Below are 21,581 nucleotides of genomic sequence, written 5' to 3' on the forward strand. Positions count from 1 at the left end.
TTTCAACTTTTCTTGGGTTTTCTCATTTTCTAGGCGATAAGCAAGGGTTTTCGTATCAAAAAAGTGTTTCGATTAATTTTTCGTAAAGAAATTACCAAAATTTCATTATTTTTTCTTTAAACACCCGCGATATTTGTTGTGTTCTGGGAAATTTTTTGTTGGTTTTTAAAAAAATGTTTTTGACTGCAAGAAAATGTTTTTCATGTCGAAAAGCTATCACTTTCACGCCATAAAATCTCATAGTTATTGTGAAATATTCTCTAATCTGACTCATCGTCCACCTGTCATTCTTTATCAAAGTTTTCCGACATTCGCCTCTTTTTTCGCTACTTTCTTGAGTTCCCTCTCAAAAATTCCAATTTTCAGGGTAAAAAATGGCTAAAAAAGAGGATCTTCTCCTACTGGGTCTCTCCGAGGCGAAAGCCGCAGAAACTTTGAAAAATGTGAAGCTTACTGAGACAATCGGATCGATTATCGCCTCGGCGAAAGAGTCCGGAGAGCTCAATAAGCAAAAGGGCAATCTTTTGTATCAATTGGCGACGAAATTGAAGCCACAAGTGGCTCCAAGTGCTCCATTAGTTGTCAAGTATATTATGAACGATGGAATTAAGACTGAGCCGCAGGTAAGTAATTTGCGAAAATTTTACTCAAAAATCTCAAAAAATCAATAATTCCAGCTGTCCGCCGCCATCGAATACCTCCTTTCGCACACCGTAAAAGGAATCGAGGTGCCCGCATTCGAAAAGTCATGCGGTGTGGGCGTTGTGGTGACGATCGATGATATTGAGAACGCCGTTACCAAGGTGATCAACGAGCACCGAGAGAAAATAGTGGCCGAGAGGTATTCGTTCCCCGCCGGCAAACTGCTCGGAGAGTTGAGAGCTCTGTTGCCGTGGGCTGATGGAGCCATCACGAAGAAGGAGGTTGATTTGAGATTTTTGGAATTGTTGGGACCGAAGACTGCTGAGGATTTGGCACCGAAGAAGAAGGAGAAGAAGGTTGAGGCGCCAAAGGTACAGAAAATTGAACAAATCGGGGAATTCTTAAAGAAAAACTAGAAAATTTTAGAATATTTTTAGCAAATTTGAAATTTCCCAAAAAAAAATTTTGAAAAAATGAGAAAAATCAGCAAAACTAAGGCTAAAACTGGGAATAGTCACTTTTTCAGTCAAAATGTCTCATTTTCAGCATATTTGTCAAGACCAGGCCAGGGAATTGGCGCGAAAGTTAAAAATTCAAAATAAATTTTTTCGATTTTTTCGCGAAAAAGTCAAATTTTTGCCAATCCTTCAGAATTAGAAGAAATCATTGAAAATCATTGAAAATCATCAAAAAAGTCACATTTTCGAGGAAAAATTGGAAAAAATCGGAAAAAGGGCCATTTTTTGAAGCCGGGCCGGCCCGCGCCTTACAAGTATAATTTTCAGACGTTTTCCACTAAAAAGTGGGAAAATTACACTTTCAAACAGTCTCAAAATCGACTCAACGAAACGCGGATAGCAGAATTTTTCGAAAAAATTTGATTTTTTCAACAAAAAGCTCATTTTCCGCGTAGTTTTAATCGATTTTAATGGAATTCATGGGAATTTTTATTAAATTCGACATTTCAGGCAACAAAAGAAACCGCCAAAACCAGTGGAACCTCTGCCGAAAACAAAAAGAAAGACACCACTCCAACCGCTGAAGATGATTTCAGTGAAGGAGCCGAGACTATGGACGAGTTGCTCCGAACCCGTGCTCATTTCCACAAAGTCGGCGAAAACTTCAAGACTGACGGCTACGTGACAACACCGAAAACCGCCGAACTTCTGAAGGCTCACGTCGCCGCCGTCGGAGGGAAAGTGGTTACAAGATTCCCACCGGAGCCGAATGGTGTTCTTCATATTGGACACGCGAAGGCTATCAATATCAATTTCGGTTATGCGAAAGCAATGGGTGGACTTTGTAATTTGAGATTTGATGATACGAATCCAGAGAAGGAAGAGGAGAAATTCTTCACTGCTATCGAGGATATTGTCAACTGGTTGGGTTATAATCCAGCAAGAGTCACTCATTCTTCTGATAACTTCCAACAACTATACCTATGGGCTGTCAAGTTGATTCAGGTATATAACATGCCTGCGATCCGGGCCGGCGCGTAGCTCGCTGAAAACTAAATGTCACGGGCTGAAAAATATGCCAAATGTAGATCTCGGCGAGTTCTATGACTGGGACCTAATACGGGCCGGATGGCGGATCGGTAATATGCCGCGGGCCACGATCCGCCATCCGGCCCGTATTAGGGCACAGCCATAGAACTCGCCGAGATCTACATGTCGGTATATTTTTCAGCTCATAACGTTTAGTTTTAAGCCAGCTGGCCCGGTTCGCAAGGATAGTATATAAGCCCCGCCCATTTCCCTTCAAAGTCCCCATTTTCAGAAAGGTCTTGCCTATGTCTGCCATCAAAAAGTGGAGGAAATGCGTGGATTCGAAGTTCAAATGAGTCCATGGCGTGATCGATCGATTGAGGATAATCTCCAATTGTTTGAAGATATGAAACACGGAAAATACGACGAGGGAGAAGCGACTCTCCGTCTGAAACTCACTCTGGAAGAGGGAAAAGTGGATCCAGTCGCCTACCGTATCAAATATGTTCCACATCATCGGACTGGAAATCAATGGTGTATCTACCCGACGTATGACTACACTCATTGTCTTTGTGATTCAATTGAAAATATTACTCATTCTCTGTGCACAAAAGAATTCCAATCGAGACGCAGTTCTTATTATTGGTTGTGCAATGCTCTTGATATCTATTGTCCGGTACAATGGGAATACGGACGTCTCAATGTGAATTACACCGTTGTTTCGAAGCGAAAGATTCTGAAATTGATCACGACGAAGACTGTAAATGATTGGGATGATCCGAGACTCTTCACGTTGACAGCACTCAGAAGACGTGGAATTCCATCGGAAGCTATCAATCGTTTTGTGGCGAAATTGGGATTAACAATGTCTCAAATGGTGATTGATCCACATGTTCTTGATGCAACTGTCAGGGATTATTTGAATGTTCATGCGCCGAGGTGAGAATTTCAGAGAATTTCAGACATTTTTTAGAACCAATTTTCAGAACCATGGCTGTGCTCGACGGATTGAAGCTCACCATTGAGAACTTTGACGATTTGAATCTCCCATCGACCGCCGATGTTCCAGACTTCCCATCCGATCCATCTGATCCACGCAAGCATTCCGTATCCGTGGATCGTGAGATCTTCATCGAGAAATCCGACTATAAACCCGACGATTCTGACAAGTCCTTCAGAAGATTGACACCAAAACAGGCCGTCGGTCTGAAGCATATCGGTCTGGTGCTTCGATTCGTTAAAGAAGTCAAGGACGCAGCTGGACACGTGGAAGAAGTCGTTGTGAGAGCTGAGAAGCTGACGGAAGGAGAGAAACCGAAGGCATTCATTCATTGGGTTGCGAAGCCAGTCTCTGCTGAAGTCAGATTGTATGAGAGACTCTTCAAAAGCAAGAATCCAGAGGACGCTCAGGCGCTTCCAGGTGGATTCCTGACTGATATCAATCCGGATTCACTGACTGTTCTCTACAATGCTCTCATCGATCAATCGATTGCCAAATCTAAAGTTTACGACAGATTCCAGTTCGAACGAATCGGATTCTTCTGTGTCGACAAGGACTCGACATCGGCGAAACTCGTCTTCAATCGTACTGTCGTGCTGAAAGATGGTGGAGCTTCTGGAAAGAATTGATTGAGGAATCAGAACTAATAATTTATATATATGCACCGCATTTTTCTAGTTTTTTGTTGTCTTTAATTGTTGATAATCTCTCTCCTCATATCCCGTGTTTGTTTTCTAAATTTTGATCAATGGATAAGTGGAGTTCGAACTTCAAACGTAAGAAAGTGAGTCCATTTTATGGTACAGAATTATAAAAATAAATAAAATGACAGGTTAGTAATTAGGGGCGGCGAGATCGGCGAGGAGTGGCGGAGGAGGAGGGCTGTCCGGAGGCCGGTGATCCGGTGTGGCTGGTGGAAGGGCCTGGAGCAGAGCCCGGATCACCTGAAATGATATTTGGGATAACAATTCGAAAAAAGTTTTTCGGAGTAACAAAAATCCCTCCCACTCTCGCCGGGTTCGAACCAACTAACTGTAGTCAATGTTGCCTAACTTGCCAGATCGGACGCGGCGGCTCGTTGCCTCTGCCCACAATGAAGCTGGAGGTGGCGACAGCGAGCAGCCGACGTTTCGCGGGTTTCTATACGATTTTGATTTGAAATTTCAGATTTTGAGATCCAGAAGACGTCGTTTTTGAGATTTTTTTGAAATTGAAACCAAAATGAGAATTATCAAAAAGAAATTTCAAGTCTTTTGAACTAAGTTTAGAAGAAAATAATTCAGAGAAGACTGCTCACTGGATGAAAAGTTTGTAAAAATAGATCTGTAGTTTTGAAATTTTTCGTGATAAATTTGATCTAAAGCTGCTGTTTCTCAACTTTTTGTGATAACGGAGGGAAATTTCGATGTTTATTTTTGAATCAAATACTTGAACATCAAACTCACCGCCCTCCGTGAGCTGTTGCTGAACACGCGCCTCCTCCCCCGCTTTTGTCGCTCTCCCGACCACCTCCTTCATCTGCACCGTTTGAGGCTCTGGTCCTGTCTGGATACAAATGAATTAAGATAGGATGGGACACATTTGTCACTTACCGTCTTAACACGAGCCAGTCCCATTGCGACGGACATTCCCGTATCAACTGCGACCACTCCCGCCGCCAAGGCCGGCTTCTTCTCCACCGTTCGATTTCGTCTGGTCTCTCTCCCCGCTTTCTTCTTCGTATCCTTTCTCTCTTCTTCCTCACTGAAACTATCATTCATCATATGAACATTTTAGAAATTTCTCACCTCTTCATTTCTCCACCCACTAATATGACTTTTTTCCCTGGCTCCTTATCGCCAAAAAGCTTCTTTGGATCACTCTTTCTCATTTTCTTCTTTCTTCCTTGATATTTTTTCTAAAATTTCATTTATTTGGATGTCTTATCAGAGCCGAAAGCATTAACGCTCGACATTTTTTGAATTATCTAAGTAGAAAAAGCCAAAACAAAAACCAACGACGAAAATCATCTTCGACGTAGACCGAACTGTTTGACCTACAGTACCGCTGAAAAATTTATGAACATTTGATCTTTTTGGTTGTATCTTGTTTCCAATTAGTTGCATTAACCTGATAATGTTTGGGAAAAGATTCATTGTAGAGATTTGGTTATATTTAAAGAAAACTGTCTTCATGCGTCCGATGATAGCGGGAACTAAAGAAAAAAATTTTATTTCCATGACGGGTGCATCAAAAAGATTTGATGAAAACATATTTGGAGTCTTGAACTTCAAACATCTGTAAAGCTTGTATTTTTTGTAGAAAATAGTATTGATGTTTGCCAAACTACTCAGAAAAGAAGGAAAGACAACTATGCAACTATTTCATAGTTTGGAGTCCTCCGATTTTAAAACCCTTGTGAATAGTCTGAACCGTATCCCGATGTTTTCAACTGAAATGTTTTCGGAAACGTATAGTATTTCGGTCAAATTTTTATTACACCTTTTTATTCCAAACATGCAAATAGAAATAGTGAAACTTAAAGTCAGGGACATCCGAACGATTAAAGTAAGTTTGATGAATTGTTCCAATGGTGACATCATCTCTCACTATATCATAACACCAGTCGTTCGGAGGTGAGTATGATGATGGTCGATGGAGCGATCTGAAAAGTTTCATCTCTTTTTGAAATAAAAATTTCTGGATTTTTCATACATTGCTATTCGCATCGGTCTCTTTTCGTTTTCTTCATGCTCCCTGACCTCGAGATCCTTTGTTATTATCTGGAAGGCTTCTTTAATATCTTCTTCGATTGCATTCCCTTTCATTGATCGTCGAATAGAAATATACTCAAGTTTTGGATTGGATCCGTTCAGCCAGTGTTTTAAGAAGCTATTGATATCCCAAAAAGTCAAATTGGATTCACATAAAACGATCACTCGACTGCTTGAATTCAGTATAGATTTCAGTGTTATCAAATGAGTATGACAAAATATTACTGAGGGAATGTCGATTGCTTTGTTATATTCGAAACCAGGGGTACTCATTTTCAAATCCAAATCAAAGTGATCAGTCACTTTGATATTATCTAGAATACACAACAAAGTGGGAGCAGTTATATCATCTATTGTAACATCAAGATCTACAACTGATGGTTGTAATGTACTCAACCATTTCACAATTGACATTGTCAACTGATCATTTAGTCGGTTAGTTGAAAGACTCGTGATCGGTGTTCTGAATATCATTGAAACATGTTCCGCCATTTTTCGCATTGTTTCAAAGTGCTCATCATTTGGAAATGTCAGATAATGAAATACTTTCAGACCGTGGAGAGCTGAATCAATGTATGATGGAAACTGATTTCCATCGATCACTCTAGTGTTATGATCCAATTCATCATCCAATTCAACACGGAAGTCTAAGATTCATTGCAGACCTGGATCGTTTGGAAATTTCAGACAAAGTTTCGAGTTTTCATAGAAATTCGCATGAATATCTGGATGATTCCAGTTGACAAGTGAGACGAGGGCCTTTGTTCGTTTCGAGAGAAGAGAGAAATCGATTCTGGAAATAGTTTGGGGAATAACTATCTTGAATACAAACTTACATCTCGAATACTTTCAGATATTGAATACAATTCAAAAGAGGAAGAGTAGGAAGACGGAGAAGAGGGAAGCGTGACATTTTTGGTTCTTTTTTTTTGAACGGAATCAATAATTCCTAGGGGGACAGAGAGAGAGAGAGAAAAGGGCAGACTGGCCTAATAGTTTATGGTAATCTACAGAATGAGGAGAGGAGACTTGTGCATTAGAACAAACAGTCTGTCAACAGGAATTCTTGCTCCTGGCTATTATATCGAAATTTTGTGTAGATTCTGATTCCGACAAGAAACCATGCGTGTTCGACTTGCATCAACCTGAACTGTCGGAAAAACCATTTTTCATTTTGAGCCTGTTGTCTTCCGACACCGGAAAATCACAATTTACGAATCAATCAGTCTCCAAATTTTGACCTCAAGTACTTGAAGAGCTGACCAAAAAGAATTTGTCAGAAAAAAGATAGGTAGTAAAACTCAAACAATTTTATTAAATATTTTTATTCCAAACATGGAAATAGAAATAGTGAAACTTAAAGTCAGGGACATCCGAACGGTGAAAGTAAGTTTGATGAAATGTTCCAATGGTTCCATCATCTCTCACTATATCATAACACCAGTCGTTTGGAGGTGAGTATGATGATGGTCGATGGAGCGATCTGAAAAGTTTCATCCTTTTTGAAATATATTTTCTAGATTTTTCTTACATTGATATTCGCATCGGTCTCTTTTCGTTTTCCTCATGCTCCTTAACATTGAGATCCTTTGTTATTATCTGGAAGGCTTCTTCAATATCTTCTTCGATTGCCTTCCCTTTCATTGATCGTCGAATAGAAATATACTCAAGTTGTGGATTGGATCCGTTCAGCCAGTGCATTAAGAAGCTATTGATATCCCAAAAAGTCAAATTGGATTCACATAAAACGATCACTCGACTGCTTGAATTCAGTATAGATTTCAGTGTTATCCACTGAGAATGAGATAATATAACTGAGGGAATGTCGATTGCTTTGTGATATTCGAAATCAGAAGAAATAACTTTCGAATCCAAACTAAAGTGATCAGTCACTTTGATATTATCTAGAATACACAACAAAGTGGGAGCAGTTATATCATCTGTTGTATCAATATCAAGATCTACAACTGATGATTGTAATGTACTGAACCATTTCACAATTGACATTGTGGATGGATCACTCAGTTGATTTATTTCGAAACTTGCGATCGGGGTTCTGAATATCTTTAAGATATGTTCTGTCATTTTTCGCATTGTCTCAAAGTTGTCATCATTTGGAAATACCAGATGATGAAATGCTTTCGGACCGTGGAGAACTGAATCTATGTATGATGGAAACTGGTTTCCATCGATTGCTCTAGTTGTATACAATTCGTCATCTAATTCGTTTTCGAAGTCCAGAATCCATTGCAGACCTGGATCGTTTGGAAATTTCAGACAGATTTGTGAATCTTCGATGAAATTTAAATGAATATCAGGTTGATTCCAGTTGACAAGTGAGACGAGGGCCTTTGTTCGTTTCGAGAGAAGAGAGAAATCGATTCTGAAAATAGATAGTTTGGAATATGATACCTTGAATACAAACTTACATCTCGAATACTTTCAGATATTGAATACAATTCAACAGAGGTAAAGTAGGAAGACGGAGAAGAGGGAAGCGTGACATTTTTTATTCTTTTTTTTTGAACGGAATCAATAGTTGCTACGGGGACAGAGGAACAGGGAGATTGACCTAATAGTAGACAGTAATCTACATAGGATGAGGAAAATTATGTGTATTAGAACAAACAGTCTGTCAGTAGGAATTCTTGCTCCTGGCTATAAACATGATAGGTTACACAACTGTCACTTACTCCCGTGAGCCCAAAAAGAGAATCAACCCCATGTCGATTCCCGTCTGAACTGGAACTGTAATCACAGGAAGTGTCGCTTTCTTTTACCGTAAGTTCCTTCTTTCATCGCTGTATCGTATTCCTTTTTGTAAACTTTTTGCACCCTTTCCAGCAAGACGTTTTTGGCGATGTCGAGCAGATGATTGTTGTCACTCATAGCTGTTCTAAAGGTTTGCACGTTACGTTTTTTTCCGGAAAACCTAACTTATCTATGACAAAAACTGAAAAAAATTATGAGACAATCTCTGACTGGTTCGAGCATAGGCCTACAGGCCATTTTACACATGCGCCAAGTTGAGCTTTATTACATTAATTTATTCCAAACATGGAAATAAAAATAGTGCATTAAAAAGTCAGGATCATCTGAACGAGCAAAGTAAATTTGATGAAATGTTCCAATGGTTCCATCATCTCTCACTATATCATAACATAGCGAATTTGATAGTTGGTATGTTGCCTTTCGATGAAGCACTCTGAAATTTCAAATCTCTTTTTGAATTATAATTTCTGGAATTTTCTTACATTTGCATTGGTCTCTTCCCATCTTCTTCATGTTCCCTAATCTCGAGATCCTTTGTTATTATCCGGAAGGTTTCTTCAACATTCTCTTCCATTCTCTTTATAGATCTTCGAATAGAAATATACTCAAGTTTTGGATTGGATCCGTTCAGCCAGTGGTTTAAGAAGCTATTGATGTCGTGAAGAGTCAAATTGGATTCACATAAAATAAGCACTCGACTGCTTGAATTCAGTATAGATTTCAGTGTTATCCAATGAGAATGAGATAATATAACTGCGGGAATGTTAATTGCCTTGTGATATTCGAAATCTGGGGTACTCTCTTCCAAATTGAAACTAAAGTGGTCAGTCATGATGATATTATCCAGAATAAACAACAAAGTTGGGACAGAAGTTGTTACCTCATAGTCGATATGAAGATCTACAACTGATGGTTGCAATGTACTCAACCATTTCACAATTGACATTGTCGATGGATCGCTCTGCTGATTTATTTCAAAACTTGCAATCGGTGTTCTGAATATCATTGAAACATGTTCTGCCATTTTTCGCATTGTTTCAAAGTGCTCATCATTTGGAAATGTCAGATAATGAAATGCTTTCGGACCGTGGAGAGCTGAATCAATGTATGATGGAAACAGATTTCCATCGATTTCTCTAGTGTTATGATCCAATTCATCATCCAATTCAACACGGAAGTCTAAGATCCATTGCAGACCTGGATCGTTTGGAAATTTCAGACAAAGTTTCGAGTTTTCATAGAAATTTAAATGAATATCAGGTTGATTCCAGTTGACGAGTGAGACGAGGGCTTTCGTTCGTTTCGAGAGAAGAGAGAAATCGATTCTGGAGAAAATATATTATAGAATATGTTACCTTGAATACAAACTTACATCTCGAATACTTTCAGATATTGAATACAATTCAAAAGAGGTAGAGTAGGAAGACGGAGAAGAGGGAAGCGTGACATTTTTGGTTCTTTTTTTTTTGAACGGAATCAATAATTGCTACGGGGACAGAGAGAGAGAGAAGAGAAGGCTTACCTAATAGTAAACAGTAATCTACATAGGATGAGGAGAGGAGACTTGTGTATTAGAACAAACAGTCTGTCACCAGGAATTCTTGCTCCTGGCTATAAACATATAACAGATTGGAACACAATTGTCACTTACTCCCTTGAACTCAGAGAAAGAGAGTCAACTGATTCCTGTCTGAACTGGAACTGTAGCCACAGGAAGTGTCTCTTTCATCGCTGTATCGTACTCCGTTTTGTTAATTTTCGCACTCCCATCTATTCCAACAAGGCAACTGTTTGACATAATAGTTAGACTCTGTCGTTTGACCGCGAACTGAGATTCGAAACAACCCATGGCCCTACTCCATCCTCACTCGCACTCCCACTTTTTATACCTCACCCTCGCCTATTTGAAAAATTAGGGAGATATATCTTTTCCTCATGATACCAATTTGGAAATGTTTTCGGAAGTGTTAAGTATTTCAATTAGAGTCAAATAAAGTGTGGTCGTCGTGATAAAGCTCAAACGGTTTAGAAACCAACAGTTTTTAACTGCGATGCGGAAAGTGTTATACCTGGGTGGATGCATTCAAGGATAGCCGAAATACTAGGAAGATATATTCATATTTCCTCATTACTCCAATTCGGAACTGAAATATTCTTAGAAATGTTTAGTATTTCAGTCAAATCTTTATTAAATCTTTTTATTCCAAACATGGAAATAGAAAAAATGAAGCTTAAAGTCTGGGACATCCGAACGATTGAAGTAAGTTTGATGAATTGTTCCAATGGTGCCATCATCTCTCACTATATCATAGCACAAGTCGTTTGGAGGTGAGTATGATGATTTTCGATGAAGCGATCTGAAATCTTTTTTTGAATTAGAATTTCTGGATTTTTTTTTACATTACTTACATTCTTACTTTCATCGGTCTCCTCCCATCCTCCTCATGCTCCTTAACATTGAGATCCTTTGTTATTATCTGGAAGGCTTCTTCAATATCTTCTTCGATTGCCTTCCCTTTCATTGATCGTCGAATAGAAATATATTCAAGTTGTGGATTGGATCCGTTCAGCCAGTGTTTTAAGAAGCTATTGATATCCCAAAAAGTCAAATTGGATTCACATAAAACGATCACTCGACTGCTTGAATTCAGTATAGATTTCAGTGTTATCCACTGAGAATGAGATAATATCAGCGTGGGAATGTCGATTGCTTTGGTGTATTCAAAATCAGGGGTATTCATTTTCAACTCCCAACTAAAGTAGTCAGTTACTTTGATATTATCCAGAATAAACGATAAAGTGGGGGCAGTTATATCATCTGTTGTATCAATATTAAAATCTACAACTGATGATTGTAATGTACAGAACCATTTTACAATTGACATTGTTGATGAATCGTTCTGTTGATGTATACCGAAACTTGTGATCGGTGTTCTGAATATCATTGAAACATGCTCCACCATTTTTCGCATTGTTTCAAAATGTTCATCATTTGGAAATACCAGATGATGAAATGCTTTCGGACCGTGGAGAACTGAATCTATGTATGATGGAAACTGGTTTCCATCGATTGCTCTAGTTGTATACAATTCATCATCCAATTCGTTTTCGAAGTCCAGAATCCATTGCAGACCTGGATCGTTTGGAAATTTCAGACAGATTTGTGAATCTTCGATGAAATTTAAATGAACATCAGGTTGATTCCAATTGACGAGTGAGACGAGGGTCTTTGTTCGTTTCGAGAGAAGAGAGTGTTCCGACTTAATAGGGAGCGGCACCCTCGTCAGAATGAGTATGATGAGAACAGTAAGAAAGGAGAGGTTTGGCAAGTTTATTCAACAGTGTCACTAGAACAGGAGGATACTTTAGACGCTTGAGTTCCTGGTGAGCCAGAGCATTTGTTGGAGACGACAGGCGGAGCCACGGTAGAGACGTCGATTGGTTGAGCTTCCAGCAGTTGAGTTTCCAATAGAGCAAGAGCGGTTGAACTGACGATTTCCTTTCCTTATATGCAGCGAATCGAGGGCGATCGTTATCTTGAGGCCAGCACAAACAGAGTTCAGGGACACGCAAGTAGTTGACGAGAGTAGTTGAGTATTTCCTCCGAAAGACAGAAGGTCACGTAACACGTATTGAGTTTATTGCCAAACCATTTCTTATAGCCATTTTGGTTAGATATTTGTGAATCTAATAGACGCCATAGAGTTGTTAGGCTGGTTATTGAAGGTCGTGAAGTAAAGGCTAGTTAATTCCACGACACTGGGGGGCCACGAGAAGAACTCTGTGGCGGCTCCCAAAATGCTTGGTTATCGTGCACAAGCAGTTGGCGCTGTGAATGTGGACGTATCATAAGTTGAAGTGTTGATCGTCGTTTGTGATAGCTCGAGTGGTTTGAGCTGATCCCTTAGTTGCAGGGAGATATTGTAGAGGCTGTGGAGTCAGAGTAACGTGTAAACTTGTACGTGGTGAGGTTCAAAGTGGGTAGTTGTAGGTGACGTTAGAACCATAGAAGTTTTATGATTTGTGGTATTGTGATATTGTAGTTGAGAGAGAGCTTGGTGAGCTATCTCCGATTTGTTGTTGCTGTGAGTAGTGTCTACAATTGATTTGACGATTGCAGGACAGCATAAATGTGTTACTTGGGTAAACTATTGCTCAATCTCTTTGTGGATAAGTGCATCGAACACAATGCGAATTTTTGTGGTTGAGAAATCTGGTTTTACTATAACTCGATGGCGAATATAGTACTGTGAACCAATGGGTTTTTTGTTTTCGGGCGTTTCGTTAACGCAGCCGAATTTCAGTTGTTGTTCTTTGATGTCGTTGTAGCGTTCTTGAAATGCGTTCAAGGTTAGTTTTGCTTCTATTTGGGATTTCAATTGTGTAAGTGCATTCAACGAATTTTGGTGAAGAGGTGTCTTCTTTCCTTTGAACGGAAATTGGACATAGGTTTTGTTTCCTGATCGATAAAATCAGTGTGTTCGATCGGGACGACTTGCTGTGGAAGATCTGGTGCGGGTGACCGGGTGACAGACAAAGTTGAATTGTCTGGTTCCGACAATGGGGGAAATACGCTGTTCCCTGTGCTATTGGTGGGGAAGGATTGATGGAGCTCGCCTTTATGTGGAATTGAGTTGCTTTTCTTGTAAGCAACGTCGTTGGAACTGGTAATAAGTTTGTGGTTGTTACCAACCAAGTTCTTTGACGTTGTGCGACGACGAGAATAGTTTATTGGACGATCGTAGTGACCCATTGATTGGTTGTCCGAGATGTTGAGAACAAATTGATCCACGTCCTTGGGTTGGCCAAAGGTAACATCTTCTGGGGAGCCAGCGGCCGTTGGCGCTGTGAGAGTGTATGGAGCAGCCATAGTTGACAGACGTGTGATTGTTAGACGAGGGCTCTGGTCGAGCGAAAATAGTGACTTGTTTGATTTCGAGTTTCTTTATATGCCCAGAATGATTGTTATCAGAGGTCAGGTTACTCGTCCGTGGTCAGGGGTCGCATGTCACGGGTCGTATGTCACGTCAGTATCGACGAATGTACAGAAATTGTAATCCCAGTTTTGGAAAGAAATGATCACGTGGTTTGGATTGTGTGATAATTATCAACAATCGTTGTCTAGAGTGGACTTTAACAAATTAATTTAGTGTAGATTGTGACAAGTCTGTGTGAATAGTGAAGCTAGCAATATCGTGAGGCTAGTAATATCGTGAAGCTAGTTCAGTTTTATGCCCGATGGTCCGCATTCAGAAATTGCTGGATGGGAGTATGTGTTGTTCAGGTTCAAAGCTGATTGGTAGTGCGGATGATCCTACAAGTAGAGTAGGATGTCGTCTAGGCGAAAAAGATAGTTGAACGTCCAAGATGTCACTTGTGGTAACTGACTGATCTCAACTGCTATGTTTTCGTATTGTTCATAGTCTGGAATGCCTATTTTGTGTATGTGTGATACGTTATTGTCACTGTCCTGGTTTAAGGAGTCGTTTGTGTCGGAAGAGCCCATGTTGTGTGCTCGTGGAAAGATAAATAGGTAGGAAATTTTGCCTAATCAGAATCGGTTTCCTGTTGAATCTTTTGAGACTCGTGAGTTGTCGGAGGTCAAAGTCCGTTTGGAATAAGAAAGTTCTCTGTTGAGAAAATTGGTGGTTTCCTGACCTTGTGGAGTTGGAGATAATCCTAGGATAGTGTTCTATGCCTTTCCCAATGTGTTGGGAGGTGTCTGATTTTGAACTTTACTTTTTGTGACCTGAGGATTAAAGGAATCCTCGAAAATTAGTTTTTGATTGTGTGCTGGGCAATGTAACCCGAGTACTGCTGGTCATGAGATAAGTGAAGTTGTCGCTTCGTTGTCAGCCAATGTATTGAGTCTTGCTCCAGATGATGTTAGAATTTGGAGGAATGGTAATGTGTAAGGGGGATCTGAGACTCTTGAAAGATTGATTGTAATCGTATCGATTGTTTTGTGTGATGTTAGTATAGGGAGGTTGTATCCCGTTTTTCCTGGTGTGGGTATGGTATCTCAATTGATTGGTGTAGGTATAAATGTGCGTACGTGTAATGTGCGTACGTGTATGTAATTCTTGTGTTGATTCTTGTAGTGTGTTGTAGTGATCCAGCTTGTGGGTCAATTCCGTTATTCCGAAAAAAGGAAGTTTTCCGGTCCTCAGTGGGGTTGGTGGGGTTGGCCGATGTGTCCGTTTTTTTTTCTGGACAAAGGACCGAGTGGTGCTTCTGGCCTTGCTTGTTGCAGGCATATCTTTATTGAGGTTCGTTGACTGCGTGATTGCCTCGTATGCAATTCAACACCTGTTTTGCCTGATGATTGAAAAAGGTGCGGATCTCCATCGAGACGCCCGTTGAGTTCTTTGTGTCTTGTGTTGATTGCCGGTGTGTCTCGCCGAGTTAGCGGGCAGAAACTTTGTTGGTATTCGCTGTGCCGACTTTGGTAACGTGTTCCGTTCTTTTGCGTTGTTCTTCCTTGTCAATTGCTCTACTTTCGGAGAAGAGCGTTTGGACGACGGTTGATACCTCCAAGAATGATGGAGTGTTGTACGGGTCTGTGTAATAACCGGTTTCATTGTGTTGCACGGTAACTTATCGATGAACGAATCGATAAGAATAGGATCGTTAATGGAAACGTGACACTTGTTGAGTGAATTGATGGTGCCAATGTGATTTTCCATCACGTCTTGTACTTCTGGCCATAAGCTACTTGATGAAATGACAGATTACGGTATCTCTCAATCAATTGCTTACGGGAGCTTTCGATCAAGTGCTAGCGGCGATAGCTCTTCCAGTTGTGATTCTCTCCAGATTTGCACTGAGTTTCTCATGTGTCCCTTCCGACAGCTCATCAGTTGTTATTAAATCTTTTGCGCCACCTTCGAGGAGGCTTTTTTTAAAGGTTTTGTTTCATGATGATGTCAATGGACGGGTTTGAGTGTACGAACGAATTGAATTGTGTGGTGAAGAGTGAGTACTATCAGTGTCACCCGAAATTGGTTTCAGGGTGGTCAAGATTGTACTGATGCTGGTGGAAAACTACCTTGGTTAGTTTTGGCGACCAGCGAGTAGGACTGGATCTCCTCTGGGTTAGCAGGCTGGGAGCCGGTGCTGATTCGACCTCAACTGGAGTCTTTTGTGGTTTTCTTGTGTTCTCTAACCACTTGTGGGGTATTGAGACTTACCTTTTTTGATTCGCGTTCTGATTGTGAATTAATACATAGCGAAAGGTCGTAACGTGTCTGATGTTTCTGTTGTTCTAGTTGATCTTGAACGATCTATGAATTTGTTCTCATGGCCTGCCTGAGCTTGACTAGTGAGCCATATGCTTCCTCGTTTGTGCCGACTCTCATGTCAACTTTCTGAATAGCTTTGTTGATCGTATGAGTACATTCAGCTGTCATACGTTTGCTGAAATGCTTCAGTCTTGCCTCCGTTACGTGGACTTTTAACGCGGAGTTGACTTGTTATTTTTTGCGAAGGCGGAAGGACTGGCGTTGGAATAGGTTCGATTACACTTGTTTTGTTGAATTGGTTTTTGTTTCGTAGTGTTGGTCAGAATTGGACCATTAGGTTCCGATGAATTGGAGAATAGACGACTCTCCGTGTTGGTTGAGTAACAGTGTTCATTCTCAGATTGAGTACGGGGGATGCCATGGTGGGCAAGATCATTACTGCTGCTGGAGTTAGAGGACGGAAGGTGTTCGTCGTCCGGTGGAGCTACGGTGTAGCGATTGCGATTAAGACCCTGACTGCCGTTGGAGTTATTGGTGGATGGTAAAACTTTGCGTGATAATTGAGCTTTTGGTTTTTAACCAGTTCATTGGTTGATTTTCGGTTGGGTACCAATAGTTGTGTTGCAGCTAGATTCTTGAGCAGAACTTCCATATGTGGAAGGAGAGCTTTGAATTTCTCGATTAGAGCTGGATATCCGCAATCTTCGAGGTGATAGATCAGTACCCGAAAATTGTTGATGCGAATCTCCGAGCTGGAGCATAGTGCTAAATGCTTCATTACAAAGGTGAGAACCTCGCCATTGGAAAAATCTAGCTTGGCAAGTTGGTTAGCTAGCTTTGTGTAGCGAGATTGTAGTATTGAAACCATCTCTGGTTGTTGAGGGTCAGAAGGCATGAGTTGTGTTCCTTCAATCATTTGGCGAGTTTTCTTTGATCTTTTTTGTGACACCCAATGTAACGTCGGGCTTGACAGCCGAATACTGGATGATTTGGAATTGTTTGAATGTTTCCGATTTCATCCGTGTTTTTTCGACTTGTTGCTGCGACGCGAAGAGCGAGGACGATGTTTGGAATCAGAGAAGCCGTATAACTGGTGTGTAGGAGTGGACCATTATTAATAGAGTTTCGTGGATTTTTTTTGGTTTGTTCAGCCTTGGTGGCGGATTCTTGTGTGAATCTTGGTATAAAGTTTTGTTCAGTTGCTTTTGTGCATGATTTAACGTATTGTCTTCTAGAGGTTCCCTTTGTGGAATAGTGAGATGCTCATTGGGTATGATAACTGGTAGATTGAATATTGTTGTTTCAATTCTGTGACGTTGGTCGAGATTTATTGGGTTGTGTACCGTATCTTTTGTGACCGATGGTGAGGACGTACTAGCTCTTGGTATTGGTGAGCTGTTACCTCCGTAAAGGGACAACAACTTGTAGTTTCTTGCAGTTTTTTTTTTTTTTTTTTTTTTTTTTAGCGTGTAGTTTTGTAGCTAAGTTGTAGTTTTTTAGCTTCGATGGCTACTGTGCATTTGGTTGCTAATGGCTGGGTGCCAACCAGGTCCTCTAACAACGCTCAAGTGTTGTAAAGTATCTCATCACAGTTTGAATAGCAATGGATTTTCGTGGTCTTTCAAATGTTCGCAAATGTGAAAACATTTTTTGTGGAAATGCCCGATCTGGTGGACAGCGTGGGAAGTTTGTTTACCAGCGATTGTGCTTCGCTATCTTCGCTATAAGATTGTTCACGCTTTGAAAGTATCTCAACTAGCTTGTTTCAGCTAGTCGGCGCTGTGTAACCATTTCTGGTTGGTGTAGGTTTGTGAGTACTTTTTGGGTTTCCTCAACCATTTGTCGGAATAAGTAAGTTCTTTTAGCGAACTTGGTTCTGGCCGGTCAAAAAATTGGTCCACTCGACTGCACACTGTGTATCAGAAGAGAGGATAACTTTGAGTGTGTGAATTTGTTTGTAATGGTTCCCGACGTTTCTCTTTGAAGTTGTGGTACTCTGAGAAGTGCTTGCACGACGGTTGGCACACGTAGAGTCCGTGAAAGGGACTGGAATGACAGACCTTTAGTGAAGGTTCTCGTGGATGATATTATTTTCGGTATCGTAGTTCTTGTATGAACATAGCAGTATTCGAATCTTGCTGATTCGATCCCGTGTATTTTATTAGCGTCTCCTAGAGGTTACCCTCTGTTGTATGGGTCAGAGACGTGTCGGAATCTCCGGAAAGCCGTGGGCTTTCAAGTCACACAAAGACCGATATTCCTGATAAACGTCCCGGAACGTTTATTGACAAGACCTAAGTGGTGATCGAGAGTATTTGTTACAGCTCGCATCTGTGCGTATTACGGAACTTTGGTCGTTTCTTGTCATTGGTCATAAGAATATCGAGTTACTAGAAATCATTGTATCCTTCTCAGGCTGCCGTTGGGCCCTTGACAGGATGAGTTAGATAAACGAATCTACGTAACTTCCAACATAGTCGTGCGTCTTGTTGACGCTAGTCGTACGTCTTGAGGACGTGGTTAGTCAAGTTTACTTTGTTACAGTCTCGTACATGTTTCGTTCCGTAGTGTGGTACGAGAATGTCATGTTGAAGGTGCTACTCGATGTGTGAGGAAAATAGCGACCTGTAAGTGGATCTGTGGTCATGTGAGTGTAAGGATTTCACTCCTTGTGATCTTGTCTGTATTGTGTATTTTGAATGTTCAGAGTGTGGTTCAGTGGATTGTGGTTGTGATAGTTTTGGTACTTGTCATTACTCAGTGCCACGTCTTCTACTTGAAAAGACCAGAGCAATAGTATATTTATAAGTGGATTATGTACTATTCTGTGATCCCAGTGCTGGAACATGTTATAGCTTGTAACGGCTCTTGCTTATTCGGGTGTGCCGATAGCTGCGGGTGTTGCCCCGGCATATGTGCCTCGTTGACTTCCCTTCTAACTACTGCTCTCACCGCCGCTGGGTTATGTACCACAGTCGATGCACCATGTTCCGACTTAATAGGGAGCGGCACCCTCGTCAGAATGAGTATGATGAGAACAGTAAGAAAGGAGAGGTTTGGCAAGTTTATTCAACAGTGTCACTAGAACAGGAGGATACTTTAGACGCTTGAGTTCCTGGTGAGCCAGAGCATTTGTTGGAGACGACAGGCGGAGCCACGGTAGAGACGTCGATTGGTTGAGCTTCCAGCAGTTGAGTTTCCAATAGAGCAAGAGCGGTTGAACTGACGATTTCCTTTCCTTATATGCAGCGAATCGAGGGCGATCGTTATCTTGAGGCCAGCACAAACAGAGTTCAGGGACACGCAAGTAGTTGACGAGAGTAGTTGAGTATTTCCTCCGAAAGACAGAAGGTCACGTAACACGTATTGAGTTTATTGCCAAACCATTTCTTATAGCCATTTTGGTTAGATATTTGTGAATCTAATAGACGCCATAGAGTTGTTAGGCTGGTTATTGAAGGTCGTGAAGTAAAGGCTAGTTAATTCCACGACAGAGAGAAATCGATTCTGGAGAAAAAGAAATGGATAGTTTGGGGAATAACTACCTTGAATACAAACTTACATCTCGAATACTTTCAGATATTGAATGCAATTCAAGAGAGGTAAAGTAGGAAGACGGAGAAGAGGGAAGCGTGATATTTTTGGTTCTTTTTTTGAACGGAATCAATAATTGCTACGGGGACAGAGAGAGAGAGAGAAGAGAAGGCTTACCTAATAGTAAACAGTAATCTACATAGGATGAGGAAATGAGTGTTGTGTATTAGAACAAACAGCCTGTCCCTAGGAATCCTTGCTCCTGGATATAAACATAGGATAACTGTAGCTACAGGAAGTATCGGCTCAATAGGCAAAGAATGGTCCCAACCGCAAAAAATGATCCAAAGCAAAGAATGGTCCAAAGCAAAGAAAGGTCCCATCACTTTTCACCATTCTCTAGTTGCCGGTGGCAAGGTACCCTCATAACCCTGTAGTTCTCCGAGTCATCACAATAAATACGCAACGACACTCCGCAAAAGCCTCACGCGCCTACCGTAACCTCAGCGCGTCAGTTCATGTGGACACGTGTACTCCACGTGGCAACAAGTAGTTTTCTGGAGTCGGTTGGCTTTCAGGGTTAGTTCTAATTTTAGCGTTTGTGCTTTTGACTTTTGTTTTGTAAGTTTTACGCTATCTTATTCTAATTTCTTGCAATAAAGTAAATTTATTGTAAGAAACTGTGTATTTGTCGTCTTATTTTATCAGGACCCTATCACCCCGTATTTATACGCGGGCAACTCTCTTATGCTTAGGTTTCTTAGAAATTTGGAAAAAATTGACAAAACCGATTATTAATCGTATTTGTCAATTGTTTTGTGAATTTCTAAGAAACCTAAGAGAATGGTGAAAAGTGATGGGACTATTCATTGCGGTTGGGACCATTCAATTCCTTGGGACCGTTCTTGGCCTATTGAGCCGAAGTATCTTTTTCATTCCCTGTCCGTTCCCTGTCACCAGGAATTTAACCATTTTGTAAAGGAAGAATGTTTTATTAGAAAAGAAGTGATACTGTCATTGCATGGTTTATTGAGAGAGAGAGAGAGAGTTTTGCTGAAAAATGGCAAGGAAATAACTCAAAAATTTAATTCATCATTCAGTAATCACGATTCTCAATGTTTCATTTGTCTTTTTGTGACGGGCAATGTCATAAAAGTGTTTTGGGCATACTTGTCAAATCACGAGCCGGGCCGGGCCCGCTGAAAATTTCAGGGCCCGGAGCAAAAAATTTTTTTTGAAAATTTTTGAAAAAAAGAATTGAAAGTCTTGGAAATTAATTTTTGAATTACCGCGCACAATTTCTTCAAAGATTAAATTAAAAAATATCTGAAAAATGCAGAAAAATGTTGAAAATCTCAATTTTAATCATAGAAAATTGATCAAAAATCCGTTTTCACTTGTTGTCTTTTTATAATTTCTAATCAATAATATGTTTGCCATAAAGTAGTAAACGACCAAACAATGGGAAAACGACGAAAAAAAATTTCAATATTTTGACGGGCCAAGCGGGCCAAGCGAGCCGGGCCGTGACAAGTATGGTTTTGGGTACCGTTTGCTCATTTTTCTTCTAGTTTGGTGTTTCTAAAATTTCATTTATATGGATCTCTTGTCAGAGCCGAAAGTATTAATGCTCAACATTTTCTGAATTATCCAAGTACAAAAAAACCAAAACAAAAACCAACGACGAAAATCATCTTCGATGTAGATCGAACTGTTTGACGTACAGTACCGCTGAAAAAGTTATGAATATTTGATCTTTTGGATTTTTTCTTGTTTCAAATTAGTCTCATTAACCTGAAATTGTTTGGGGAAAGATTCATTGTAAAGCAAACAGTATTTATGCTTCCGAAGACTGCGAAAATTTGAGAAATAATTTTATTTCAATGACAAGTGCTTCAAAAATATTTGATGAAAACATATTGCTGGTATAAATATTTGGAGTCTTGAACTTCAAGCATTTGTAAAACTTGTATTTTTTGTAGAAAATAGTATCGATGTTCGCCAAACTACTCATAAAAGGGTGAAAGACAACTATGTAACTATTTCATTGTTTGGAGTCCTCCGATTTTCAAACCCTTGTGAATAGTCTGAACCGTATCCCGTGTTTTCATTACTCCAATTAGGAATTGAAATGTTTTATCTTTATTAAATC

The 21,581-nt window shown here is 40.3% G+C and overlaps 7 protein-coding genes across 7 annotated transcripts; 1 reads left to right on the forward strand and 6 right to left on the reverse strand.

Annotated features, from left to right (window-relative positions):
• Positions 1 to 374: 374 nt before the first annotated feature.
• On the forward strand, positions 375 to 3,758 carry GCK72_012767 (uncharacterized protein; the record flags this gene model as incomplete). Its single annotated transcript, XM_053729383.1, has 5 exons — positions 375 to 623; positions 678 to 1,013; positions 1,611 to 2,105; positions 2,422 to 3,068; positions 3,116 to 3,758. 5 exons carry the CDS (start codon positions 375 to 377, stop codon positions 3,756 to 3,758), a joined length of 2,370 nt encoding a protein of 789 aa, XP_053584155.1.
• GCK72_012768 (uncharacterized protein) lies at positions 3,099 to 3,461 on the reverse strand (the record flags this gene model as incomplete). The annotated part of the gene is made up of 1 exon (XM_053729384.1): positions 3,099 to 3,461. One exon carries the CDS (start codon positions 3,459 to 3,461, stop codon positions 3,099 to 3,101), a length of 363 nt encoding a protein of 120 aa, XP_053584156.1.
• Positions 3,759 to 3,969: 211 nt separating the features above from the next.
• GCK72_012769 (uncharacterized protein) lies at positions 3,970 to 6,795 on the reverse strand (the record flags this gene model as incomplete). Its single annotated transcript, XM_053729385.1, has 8 exons — positions 3,970 to 4,073; positions 4,575 to 4,674; positions 4,722 to 4,872; positions 4,917 to 5,026; positions 5,719 to 5,773; positions 5,824 to 6,445; positions 6,548 to 6,675; positions 6,719 to 6,795. The coding sequence occupies 8 exons, from the start codon at positions 6,793 to 6,795 to the stop codon at positions 3,970 to 3,972; spliced, it is 1,347 nt and encodes a 448-aa protein (XP_053584157.1).
• Positions 6,796 to 7,196: 401 nt separating this feature from the next.
• Positions 7,197 to 8,388, reverse strand: GCK72_012770 (uncharacterized protein; the record flags this gene model as incomplete). The annotated part of the gene is made up of 3 exons (XM_003092384.2): positions 7,197 to 7,365; positions 7,414 to 8,265; positions 8,312 to 8,388. 3 exons carry the CDS (start codon positions 8,386 to 8,388, stop codon positions 7,197 to 7,199), a joined length of 1,098 nt encoding a protein of 365 aa, XP_003092432.2.
• Positions 8,389 to 8,918: 530 nt separating this feature from the next.
• Positions 8,919 to 10,103, reverse strand: GCK72_012771 (uncharacterized protein; the record flags this gene model as incomplete). Its single annotated transcript, XM_003092366.2, has 3 exons — positions 8,919 to 9,087; positions 9,137 to 9,979; positions 10,027 to 10,103. The coding sequence occupies 3 exons, from the start codon at positions 10,101 to 10,103 to the stop codon at positions 8,919 to 8,921; spliced, it is 1,089 nt and encodes a 362-aa protein (XP_003092414.2).
• A 739-nt stretch (positions 10,104 to 10,842) lies between these two features.
• On the reverse strand, positions 10,843 to 13,524 carry GCK72_012772 (uncharacterized protein; the record flags this gene model as incomplete). The annotated part of the gene is made up of 3 exons (XM_053729386.1): positions 10,843 to 11,011; positions 11,064 to 11,787; positions 13,344 to 13,524. The coding sequence occupies 3 exons, from the start codon at positions 13,522 to 13,524 to the stop codon at positions 10,843 to 10,845; spliced, it is 1,074 nt and encodes a 357-aa protein (XP_053584158.1).
• Positions 13,525 to 16,379: 2,855 nt separating this feature from the next.
• GCK72_012773 (uncharacterized protein) lies at positions 16,380 to 16,811 on the reverse strand (the record flags this gene model as incomplete). The annotated part of the gene is made up of 1 exon (XM_053729387.1): positions 16,380 to 16,811. The coding sequence occupies one exon, from the start codon at positions 16,809 to 16,811 to the stop codon at positions 16,380 to 16,382; it is 432 nt and encodes a 143-aa protein (XP_053584159.1).
• Positions 16,812 to 21,581: the final 4,770 nt, after the last annotated feature.

This window comes from Caenorhabditis remanei, chromosome IV (genome assembly GCF_010183535.1).
Source record: "Caenorhabditis remanei strain PX506 chromosome IV, whole genome shotgun sequence".
Taxonomy (NCBI): Eukaryota; Metazoa; Nematoda; class Chromadorea; order Rhabditida; family Rhabditidae; genus Caenorhabditis; species Caenorhabditis remanei.